The sequence below is a fragment of the Lonchura striata genome, chromosome 21 (assembly GCF_050655825.1).
Source record: "Lonchura striata isolate lonStrDom1 chromosome 21, ASM5065582v1, whole genome shotgun sequence".
Classification (NCBI taxonomy): domain Eukaryota; kingdom Metazoa; phylum Chordata; class Aves; order Passeriformes; family Estrildidae; genus Lonchura; species Lonchura striata.
Genome location: NC_140723.1, coordinates 6,668,229 through 6,679,492, shown reverse-complemented (window position 1 = coordinate 6,679,492; position 11,264 = coordinate 6,668,229). Strand labels below are relative to the sequence as shown.

General features: G+C 40.2%; 1 protein-coding gene across 3 annotated transcripts in view; it reads right to left on the bottom strand.

Moving 5' to 3' along the window:
• MTOR (mechanistic target of rapamycin kinase) overlaps positions 1 to 11,264 on the bottom strand; it is a 62,958-nt gene that overhangs the window by 43,034 nt on the left and 8,660 nt on the right. For 2 of the 3 annotated variants that reach the window (XM_031506675.3, XM_085558974.1), the window contains exons 13-29: positions 10,445 to 10,650; positions 9,812 to 9,934; positions 9,400 to 9,489; positions 9,220 to 9,312; positions 8,557 to 8,691; positions 8,094 to 8,223; positions 7,650 to 7,900; positions 6,754 to 6,795; positions 5,591 to 5,677; positions 4,858 to 5,025; positions 3,988 to 4,100; positions 3,470 to 3,632; positions 3,122 to 3,214; positions 2,310 to 2,456; positions 1,385 to 1,527; positions 623 to 785; positions 361 to 506 (exon numbers count right to left, since the gene is read on the bottom strand). In XM_031506675.3, coding sequence (XP_031362535.3) covers positions 361 to 506; positions 623 to 785; positions 1,385 to 1,527; positions 2,310 to 2,456; positions 3,122 to 3,214; positions 3,470 to 3,632; positions 3,988 to 4,100; positions 4,858 to 5,025; positions 5,591 to 5,677; positions 6,754 to 6,795; positions 7,650 to 7,900; positions 8,094 to 8,223; positions 8,557 to 8,691; positions 9,220 to 9,312; positions 9,400 to 9,489; positions 9,812 to 9,934; positions 10,445 to 10,650 — 2,293 coding nt within the window. The remainder of the gene's footprint in view (positions 1 to 360; positions 507 to 622; positions 786 to 1,384; positions 1,528 to 2,309; positions 2,457 to 3,121; positions 3,215 to 3,469; positions 3,633 to 3,987; positions 4,101 to 4,857; positions 5,026 to 5,590; positions 5,678 to 6,753; positions 6,796 to 7,649; positions 7,901 to 8,093; positions 8,224 to 8,556; positions 8,692 to 9,219; positions 9,313 to 9,399; positions 9,490 to 9,811; positions 9,935 to 10,444; positions 10,651 to 11,264) is intronic. The other variant, XM_021537840.4, reaches the window with a different exon arrangement.

Below are 11,264 nucleotides of genomic sequence, written 5' to 3'. Positions count from 1 at the left end.
ATGTGATGAGAAATTTTAATTAGGAACTTCAACTTTTCTGATTTATTTATATGCAGGTGTAGAAATCTGTCTAATTTAATCTGCAGCCACTTCATGACATTCCATAGTGAGCTGGAAGGGTGAGAGAGGGGAATCACAACTTTTTCCTGCACTTCTTCCTGCACAACTTCCCTGAGCTTCTAGCATAGTTTTAACCACACACTAGAAGGACAGAACTCAGGAGTTAAAATTGCACATTTGCAAGTAGTTTAACAACATCTTGTGACAGCATGAAGTCCTAAGAACTGCCTAGATTAATCCTAGTGGTATCTTAAATTGTAGCTACAGCAAGAGCAGAAATCTCATCAGTTGTGGTCCTACCTGATGAGAGACTCTAGAATAGCTGGGGTGGGACCTTTTTGAAATTCCAGCTCTTTGTAGTGAAGGGCCTTAGCATATGCTCGACATTTGGCAGCTCTTTCCCCCAGCAGGACAATGCCATTGTCATCTCTCAAAGGCAGTGGGCCCTGGGAAGGAGCACACACATCAAAAACAGGATGAATTCTACAAAGTAGTCATGAACTCCACACAGAATAGCCACCACTATAGCAATAAAAGGAGCTGCCCAACAGCATCTCTCTACCTTGTCACTGTGCTCCATGAATTCTGCCAAGTTCAGAAGAGTCTGAGTGACTTCTGCAATATCCTGAGATGTCAAGGCCAACTCAATGCTTCGGATCAGCTCATCCTGCTGGTCTTCATTCAGTTCAGACCAACATGAAACAAAAGCAGCATTGAAGAGGTCTCTGGGGAGGAACACAAACAACAGTGTGAGGAGGGGATTAATGAGAATAAGTCTGTTTGACAGTGGGCTCATCTTCTTACCCAGAGAAAGAGAGCTAAAAAATACACTTACATGCCTACCTGCAATAAACAGTAATTAGTTTTAATAAAGCTAACTTCTGTGAAACCTTCATTTAAAAAATATAGAACAGGCTGGTATACTATAGTAAGAGAAATATTGTACTATCATATGTTTTCAAAGTTTCTCCAAATATGCTGGTTGTAAAGAAACACTGCAGTTTATTCCACTCAGAAGCATTTTTAATCCCCACAGTAAATACTCAATACAAATATTTCATACTCTGCTGTTTTTCCAGCTTCACTTATGTGCATTATCATATTTCTGGACTAACATGCAGAATTTTAATGGAAGATTTTGTGCACATCATGGAGCAGCCAACTAGGAAGACTGGAAATGAAATCAAGCTGTTGGCTCTTTGATTTATACCAAAGCAGAAACTATATTTATGAAACCTAAGAGCTTCTAAATAACTTGTTTTCCTTATAATATCCGGCTTCCATCTGCCATTTCAAGTGAGATAAAAATCCAGAAATACTGTACCGAGCCATGGGATTATAGGCTTGAGCCAGGGCCCAACACGAGCGCAGGGATGGGGAGGAAGAATCTTTCAGCAGCTCCAAACTCAGCCTCCTTAACCATTCCAACCAGTCATCCTTGGAAACTCTTCTTGCTGCTCCCCAGGCCTGCAGTACAAAGGAAGACAATTCACCTACCAAACAAAGAACTATCCAAGAGCACAAAAATCCTTCAGCAGGCAGCATTACTTCTTTACAGCTCCAAACCACATGCTGAGAATTCCTTTTAAATTTCCTGAAATCCATTACCTTTACCAGATAATCTGCAGTAGTTAAGTCTCATGTCTAAGAAATCTTCCCTAAATGTATTCCTGCCATGACATGGCAAGTATTTAACATGAACAATCCTTTCTCTACAAAAATACATGTAGGGCTGAAGACACTGTTGAAACATCAGCTTAAAAATACTTAATGCACTTAGAATTATATTTTTAAGTCCAGCATTTTTAAACCAATCCATCCCATTACTGAACTGTGTGCTGCATGCACATACTGTTCAAACTACCCAGTGCTTAGCTATTAAGTTCTGCCTCCAAGAAAACATAAAACTAGGATGTAAGAGGAGCAAAAGCAAAAATTCAGGCAGAGGCTCTGAAAAAGATGTCTCTGTTGGTGAGAGATTATTCATTGTGATATAGAAAGTCTTGTTCATACTTAACAAGCAAATGTAAAGGTTACTTCACAGCCATTCACTCCTATATTTAAAGCTGCTCAGCACCTTCTACTTTTAAGGAGTCTCAGACACTATGACCTCAGTTTTGTACAGAATAGAAAAGCAACATAAAAGCAATATAAATAAATGTGGTTCAGATGCACCAGACAAAACTCCTTCAGTGTGACATATTAGCTCCCTTCAGGGGCAAATTCATGTGTGAAGGCTCTAGTCTTACCTTCTGCAGGTTGATGGTGCTCACATGTAATTTTTTCATGGGACCGGTTTCCACAGGACCACTGGGCAAAGTTTCTCCCTGGTTGCTTCTCAACATTCGATGCTGATAAATCAGGGGATCCTCTTCTTCATCAGCAAGAGTGTAACCCTACAATAATTGGTTTACAGTGAAGATCACACCCACACATACAGAAGCAATTCTTGACAAGCCAAAAAAAGAGCACTTGCAGCAAAATCTTACAGCAAAATCTGTGAAGCAAATAACCATGCTTCATTATAAAGATTACACCTTATAAGGCAGAAACTCTAAACAATATCCCTTTGCTGCTCAATGTAACTGTCAAGAACTCTTAGCTCCTAGTATAAAAAGCCAAAATAATACATATTGAAACAAGCACTGTTGCCTATTTGACTTGCTAGTTGCTTGTTCCACACAAATTGTAAACTGGTTACTAAAGTTTTAAAATGTAAGACATTCCACAGAAAATAGATAACAAGATCTCCTCAAGTCCTGAAACCATGGGAAAAATAGGATAAAACCACATTTAAGAACTACCAAGAAAAAGAATAATAATGACACTGGCTACAAGTCTAAGTTCTTCGCTATGATTTTTCTGTAGGAAATATTTAATATCAGTATACAAAAAATTCCCCATTGCAACCTGAAAGTTGCATTAAAAAGCTGCACTAAACACAAAAACAGAGCAACAACCACTCCTCATTTTATGAGTAGATCCAAGTGAAGGTTCCAGCTACATCTGTTTACATGACAACATCCCAAAAGTGCAAACAACTGTACACTTGTCAGCTTACCTTTACAATTCTGCAGATGAGAACATCATAGCGTTGATGGTTAATTCTGTGTCGCACCAGGACTTTGTTCACCATCGGGATAAAAATTTGGTACTGTAAAAGGGAATGCATCATAAACTTGTTACTCAGTGGCACCAGGAACAGTAAAATTCCATCACATTGTTTCATTGATGGGAAACCAATCCTGACAGTTTGATTTCAGTAACTCCCTATGCCAGAAACAGCTAAGAGAAGAAAAATCAGTTCTCTGGGAAATCCATGAGTACATTACAAAACTTCAATTTTAAAGCCTTGATCTCTGGGACAGTCACACCTTCTGTGAGCTTTCAAGCCAAAGAATAATATTACCTTCTTTCCCAGCTGGAACACCAGAGAGGAGAGGGTGTCCATTGCAGTTGTTCGTAGCTCAGGGCTCTGATCTAGTGTTCGTACAATGGGATGAATAATCCGTGATGCATAATCCGTGAAATCCAGGGACTCTGTCAAGCGGTCCACTGTTTCTAGAGCAGCTCTTAAGTCAGAGCAAAAAGAGGGAAGAACTTATCTCTCAGTGTTAAGAAGGAATAAGAAAAATTATTAAAGTGCTCAATCCTCCTAAGATTAATAATAATAGGAAAAAACAGGCCACCAGAACTCTGTTAAAACACCTAGTACTTGCAGGACAGTTTGCAAAACCCACCAACAATCCCAAAAAACTAGTGACACTGCTGTAATGTCCAAACAAAAATAACCTTCCACAATGATTTAACACTGAAAAACTGAAAAGGGATGAAGTGGTATTTAATTGTAAACGTTCAGCCACTGCAGAACTTGGATATCACAAGTAAAACTACAAAGAGAGAGACTGCAAAGCCACCAGCACTTACTTGCGAGCCACCACAGGGACATCTGGGGCATCAAATAGCTTTACAATGGGAGGTAGTAACAAATGAAGGTAGTCATCCAGGTTAGCTCCAAAGAGCTGGATCGCATTAAGCAGCTGGAGAGAAAAATCATAAAAGACTAGAATGTCAAGGGGTTTGAACAGATCTTAAAGATCATCTAGTCACAACCCCCCCTGCCATGGGCAGGGACACCTTCTACTAGACCAGCTTGCTCATATCCAACCTGACTCTGAACCCTGCCAATGTTGGGGCATCCACAACTTCCACATGCAATGTGCTCCAGTGTCTCACCACCCATGCAGTAAAGAATGTCTTCTTAATGTCTAACCTAAATTTCCTCTCTTTCAATTTGTACCTGTTACTCCTTTTCCTGTCACTACAGCTCCTGACAAAGAGTCTCTCTCTGGATGCTCAATAGCTCCTTTCACATAGTGGGTCTCCGTATAACCTTTTATTCTCCAGGCTGAAGAGCCCCAACTTCCTCAGCCTGTCTTTATAGGGGAGGTGCTCTAGTCCTCTTATCAACTTTGTGGCTTCCTCTGAACCTGCTCCAAAAGATTCATGTCCTTCTTACACTGAGGACACCAGAACTGTATATAATGCTCCAAGTGGGGTCTCACGAGAGTAGAATACAGGGGGAGAACCAAATCCTTCTGCCAAAAGGACCCAGTGTGATTCAAAGTCATGGATGAGATTAATTTTAAACAAGACAGTATCCAGTGAAAAGTTTCTTCAACTCTGCACTTTAAACAACTGTCTGCATCATTTCACACTAAGCCACTGCTGAACTGCACCTGTCCCATTTGATTGAGCACCTGCCCAAAGCACAGCAGTTACTGCAGCCCCACTCACCTTCACAGAAACAATGCGACCCTGACTGTTGTCATGCATGAAGACCCGTAACATGTGAGGAATGAGCTGAGGCAGGTAGAGTTTGAATTCACCTCCTAGAGCTACCACAATCTGCTCAATAAGCAGGATAATTGTGCTCTGTATGGAGTTGTTCATAACCCAGAAGTCCTACAGAAGAAAGAAAAAAAAAGGGAAAAAATATCCAGCAGTTCTTCAGATGAGCAGTACCAATTACAAGAAAAGCAACTGCAGGAGATGGTCTGTACATCAATTAAAGATTGCAGGGAAGGACTATATGTTCTGTTTTTACAACACTCTGCACTTCCATTACAATTACAGTTGTTGAAAACAACCTCTGGAAAGCTGATTTTTTCCTAATCCTTCTACAAGTTTGCAAACATTTAGTGAAAATGTTTTGAAATTACATCTATTTATGAACTCCAGATATCTCTTGCTAAAACTGTTTCTGAAAGTAATAAGTGCATAAAATCCAAGCGCTGAAAAGGTCTCAGTCACTATCAGAACCTGAAGCTGTACTTACTTCAGTTACTACCAATAATGTATATTGTAACTCCAAATAAATGGTATTTCAAAATACAATTATTACTTCAAATGTATGCAACTCTGCACTTCCAATGAATTTCTGAAGTAATTTATACTTTTGGAAAGTTATTTGAAAAAGACTGTCCACCTGTCTGTGACAGTAAAGTACTGGTATGAAGATTGCACTCACTCTCATCAGGGTGACAATTTCATCCATATAGGGCCGAATATGACTTCTCACAAAGGACACCAACATTCCTAGCTGCTGGAACAGGAACTGGAAGGAAGAAATGTGTAATAATCAGTGTAGCTAATCCAAATATCAAAGCCACTGGGTGAAGAGCTTCACAGGCAATTGCAAGCTCATTTACCAAATAGCATGCATAGCTCCCATCTGCTCAAAATCTGGGGCTAAATTCTTGGCAGCTTCAGCTCAGAAGTTTTGTGGGTTTTCATGGGTTTTGGGTTTTTGATTAATTTTTATGGTTGTTGGTTTTTAAGAGGGCAATGGGGAAGAAAAGTGATTTTGGGTTTATTGTGGGTTTGCCTGCAGCTTGCATTAAAAAAAATTGTGAGCTCAAAGCCTCAGACAGTCAAGCACACAAACAGGGGTTTATAAAGTGCCAGCAAATCTACAGTGTCTGAACAGACTTGCAAGCACAGACACCTCAATTACAGAGTACTGCAATGTATGTTTGGAGGATGCTTCCAAAAATTTAGCCCCTAGTCTTTTCCCCCTGCCTGAAAACCAAACTGACACACATTTTAAGATACTCCTCCTGGACTTTTTCCCATCCCCACCAAGATATATTGGTGAAAAGTTACTGGGGAACGCAGTTAGGTCCTTGCCAGAAATACTGCATTTTTAAAAAAGATGGTTGATTATACCATTCATTCTTCACCACCAAGAAGAATTTTGACTTAAGAATTTTATTTGGTTACACTATGAAAGTTTTGCAATTCCTTCCACCACAATACAATCTTAAACATCCAATTGTAACAATGAATTTACTCTTTAAATTGGTATGAAATCATGTGGGCTAAATCACTTTGATGTAGATAGTCTATTTGCTCTACAAAAAATAGGAAAATGTAAGTTTTCCTCTATTAAATTTCATTTCTTCATGCAGTTTTTGAAGACTACAGTCACAAAATACAACATGGAGCTCATAAAAAGATATAACGCTTTCATGAGAACTAAGTAAATAATCTCAGCTTCTTTAATGAGAACATACATTTACCAAAGATGAACTCTGAGCTCCTGTACTGTGCCCATTTTTTGGTGTAGTGAGAGGATGCTTACATACAGGACAAGGACCTTCCTCTTTTAGGCTTTATGTCACGCATACCCACCTCAGCTCTTCTCCCCAGTACACTTTCACCATCTTCTTTTACCTGAAAATTTTTAAACAGAGTGTGCACAAGTGCATAGCTTTCAAGCAAGTTAGATCAGTCAGGTCTAGAACCTCAGACAACCCAGATACAAGATGATTTCCTTACAATCTGAGTAGTAGTTCAGGCTGGGAGAAAACAGCAGTTCTATAGCAGAGCTGGGATTCTGCTAAGGGAGCACCTGTCCCACCTATAAAACACAGCAGCAATAACGAGTACAAACTGTCCTTCACTCCCCAGAGTGTTTGGCTGCCTGAAGAAGAGCCTTGGCAAACAGCAGCCTTCTCTGGTTGGGTGAACCTTAAGCCCATCATAATCTTCACATAATTCTCATTTCCTTCTATAACTGTAACTTAAGGGGGAAGGAAGAGAAAGCATTGCTGTGGAATCACCACCCATGGTGCTCTAAATTTTAGCAGACTGTATCAAATTGAGTTTTCCTTCTCAGAGATGAGCCAAAGTACATGATTGTACATAAATTTGAAGAATCTACCCCTATTGTTTAATAATATTGTTTGCCACTGAGTATTAACACAGAGATCACTGAAAGATCTGGAAGCTGCACAGATGTTCTCCTGAACAAGAACAGCTTGGTAAAAACACAATATCAAATACTGGCCTTCCAAGGATTATGCTCAGAAGCAGCCATTTCAATAAAAAGCAGAGAAATTGTTTGCACTGGGCATTCCAGTAATTGCTCACAGAAGGGAAAAAGCAAAGCTGAACCTCACTTCTGCAGTGTGCTTGGCATCGACACATAGCACAGCAATGCCCAAAGCCAGTCACAGTCTCTTCAAGGAAATGGATTCTTAATTTCATACAGTGGAGCAGCAAGGAGTGGTCCCTGGCACACTCACCTCTCGGATGGCACCATCACACACCCGTATTACATTAAGGAACGTTGGCATGACCTGGGGCAGGAACTGCACACACTTCAGTCCAAGGGATTTGAAAATAAAGGTGATGGCCTGAACTACCATAGTGTGGTGCTGGGACAAGGATTGGTCTCGGAAAATTCTCATCAGTGCCACCATAGAGACAGCTGGATAGAACTCATCCAGAGGGAGGTTGCCCATGTTCACCAACATCTCACTGGTGCTATAGTCAGCTAGAAGAAAGAAGGAAGTGAAATGTGCTTGGTATTAAAAGGTCTTGAATATGGGTTCAGGAACACCTAAGTGTAAATTTGAAAAATGTATACTAACAATTCTTTAAGAAGAAGAGACAAACTGGTAACAAAACAGTCAAGCTCTGTTTGTAAATCATAAAGCTATCTATCTGAAAGAAATTGAGATGCTTACAAGAATCCTGGCTGGATTTGGACTCCGAGAGGCTAACAGCTGAAGCATCTCGTGACTGATCGATCATGCCAATGTTCACTTTATGTTTGTAAGGGTCCAAAGCACCCAGCAGCCCTAACACACGAATAGCCTGAAAAGACACAAAGAAAATTCACCAGAACTTCATCACTAAGGCCAAACACAACATTCAAACCCCCATATTTGAAAAGATCCTGATAATTTAAGAGGGAAGATCTGGAACTGAAGTGACTGCCTGGGAAAAACAGTGTTTTTCATCCAGCTTCTGGAAGCCATTTCATTGGCTTAACACATGCACTCTCTTATTTCTGCTTATTGCATTTTGCTCAGCCACAACAATGATGTCTCCCTCCCTGTCTCAAATCTATGCAGGCACATTTATTTGGCACCTCTCTCTTCCCAAAAAGCTTTGCTAAGTGGTTGTGTGATAGTTTCATGCTCATACCTCTCTGCGGGTGCCCTGGTTTTGCTCAGTCTTCAGGAAGTTCAGAAGCACCTCCAGCAAAGTTGGGTACTTCCTGTATGGTTCTACCACATAACCAGTGCTAGCCACAAGCTGCCCCAGTGTCCAAAGAGCCACCTACAAACATGAAACCCAAAGAAGATTAGTTTTGACCAGGGAATTTATTATGCCTGCTGATACATCAGTCATGCAACTTTGGTAAAGTTTCTTTGAGCATTTTAGATCACACTGCAAATCACAGTCCATGGTTGGAAAGCCTCTATAAAGAACATTTTTCTATAAGCAATAATAAATAAAGTAATAATTAACAATATCTTAGGATGTCACAATTGCTCTCACTCAGAGGTACAATTCAAATAAACATTCAATTCAGTGAGTCCAAGCCTTCCAATAAAAACAGCTTTCTTTTCCCTCTTCTTTTTCCTCTAACAGCCCTGAATTATTTCACAACAGGCACTGTAAACACTCACCTGTGTACCACGGCTGCAACTCCACTAGAGACTTGAGTGATTTAAAGTTTCATTTTAGCAGCTATGATGGGACATGTGGATATTTTGTTGCAGCTCTGGTCACTATATCATATCAAGTTCATATATGTATCAAGTTTATACAGCTATCAAGTTTAGCACAGTTGCAAACACTTACTTGTCTTTTAGCCAGCAGGGAGGAGTCCTGTAGCATGTCCATAATTATAATGAAGAGCTCATCCACCCACTTCCTCATCTCCAGCCCACTGACCTATTGAAAGAAAAAATTCATCCTTCATCCAGGATTCCGAAAAACCTTAACAAGCATGGCAAAGAGGTACCTGCAGTATATCCCTACCTGTGCAAGTTCCCCTATAGTAGCCAGGACATTGTTAATCACGCCTGGATTGGGATCTGGATCAGGATCTTTCAGTTTCACAATCAGCGCCTGGTGGATGACAGTGGGACAAATTATAATGTGTTTAAAGAGTACTGAAAATTATCTTTCCTTTTGTTTACATCTGAAATTGGCCCCACAATCATAGTAAGAATTTCAACAGTAAAAGAAACTTGAGTATCATAAGCATTATGCAAATCTGGAATTAAACTGGGCTAAACTATCACCTATGTGCATTCCTGTGAGTAACATCTACACCAATTTGTTTTCTTTCCTGCTATGATGAAGCAAAAGAACTGTAGCTCCTGAGGGTCATGCAAGCACTTGCTGTGTCATTTCATTCCAAAGTCACCAGGAAAGGTAGAGACTCTACCTTAAGGATAGGCTCCATATAGGGACGGATGAGGCGTGGAGCATTAGAAACCAGGTGACCCAACATCCTGGCACTTTGCTCTTTGATTCTGCCAACACCACTGTGCTCCAGCTCTGTTAGAATCTGCACAAGAGACAATGGAAGCAAGCAAACCAGGAAAAAAATAAAGGCAGGTAAAAATTCTTGCATTTCCTTCTGTCACTTCAATTCAGTACTTGCAAAGGCTGTTCTACATCTCACTCTGTTACCATTTATTCTAAATTAAGCTAAAATTAATTAGCATAAAAGTGATGGCTCCAAAGTCTGTTTACAAAGAGGTACCATGCATTCACCTAAAAGCACCACACAACATTCTTCCTCAACAGAGATGGAAAGCACTCCAGCATGATGACTAGGGGTGAAATAACAACTGCTATCCTTCCTTTCCTTTCTAATACATCCACAGAGCTTCAGTCCAACCATCTATCATGAGAAAGATCTGCTGAAACCCACTAAGCTGGGCAAGAACTATTTTCCAAGAGACTGATTCCTCCACTCTCCATGCATTTACAGCTAGATAGCCCAGTTCTTTAACACCACCTTAGTCTCAACATCAATTACGGTGTTTTACCTGCAGGCATCCCTCCTCCTTACCTGGATTAACATCTTTCGAAGGAAAGGCATGACAAAGGCAGGGTTCATGCTGCTCAGGCGTCCCACAGTGCAGATGGCCAGCTCTCGGATTTCAAACACTTGATCATTCAGGGCCACAAAAAGAGCTTGCAAGTTTTCAGCCTGGGCAAGGTGAGCATCAAACCGCTCATCCAGAGAAGCCAACACACAGAAACGTATATCAGGGTCTGCAAGAACACATTTATTTCTCTTTAAATGCACTAAATTCCTGTCACCTTTTTGCCTTTATTCACAAAACAGCTTCAAAAATTCTACACAAGAGCTTCCCCAGAGCAAGACACTACATCAGTGTTTCACACACAAAAAACACGTTGTCAGCCCAGAAATCTCCGTGCTGCTCAACATGCCCCAACAACCAAGTTAGTACAGTACCAATCTCTTGCACCTGCAAGTGCCACTTTTGGATGCTATGTGGCAACCTGAGATGAGTTCAACTGAAGAATGAAAAAAATCAAGTAGAAAGCTTCAACAAGAAGGACCAACTCCTTTCCAAACTATAAATTTAAGGCTGTGACCCATAACAGCAGCAAAAGGAGTCTCAGTGTTCTACTTAGTTCAAAGGATTACCAAGGGCACACTAGTGTTCTATTAATACCTCAAAAATCAAGATGTGGAAAAAGAAATCGGGAGAGTTTTTTTTCTAATTTACCAAGAGTGACAGATTACGTTTAGCGGCAAATATGTTCAAATTCTATTACAAATTCTATTTCTATTCATAACATCATCACCCGCCCACATGATAAAATTAACATGTGGTAGTAGAATCCTTTTCTCTGAATTC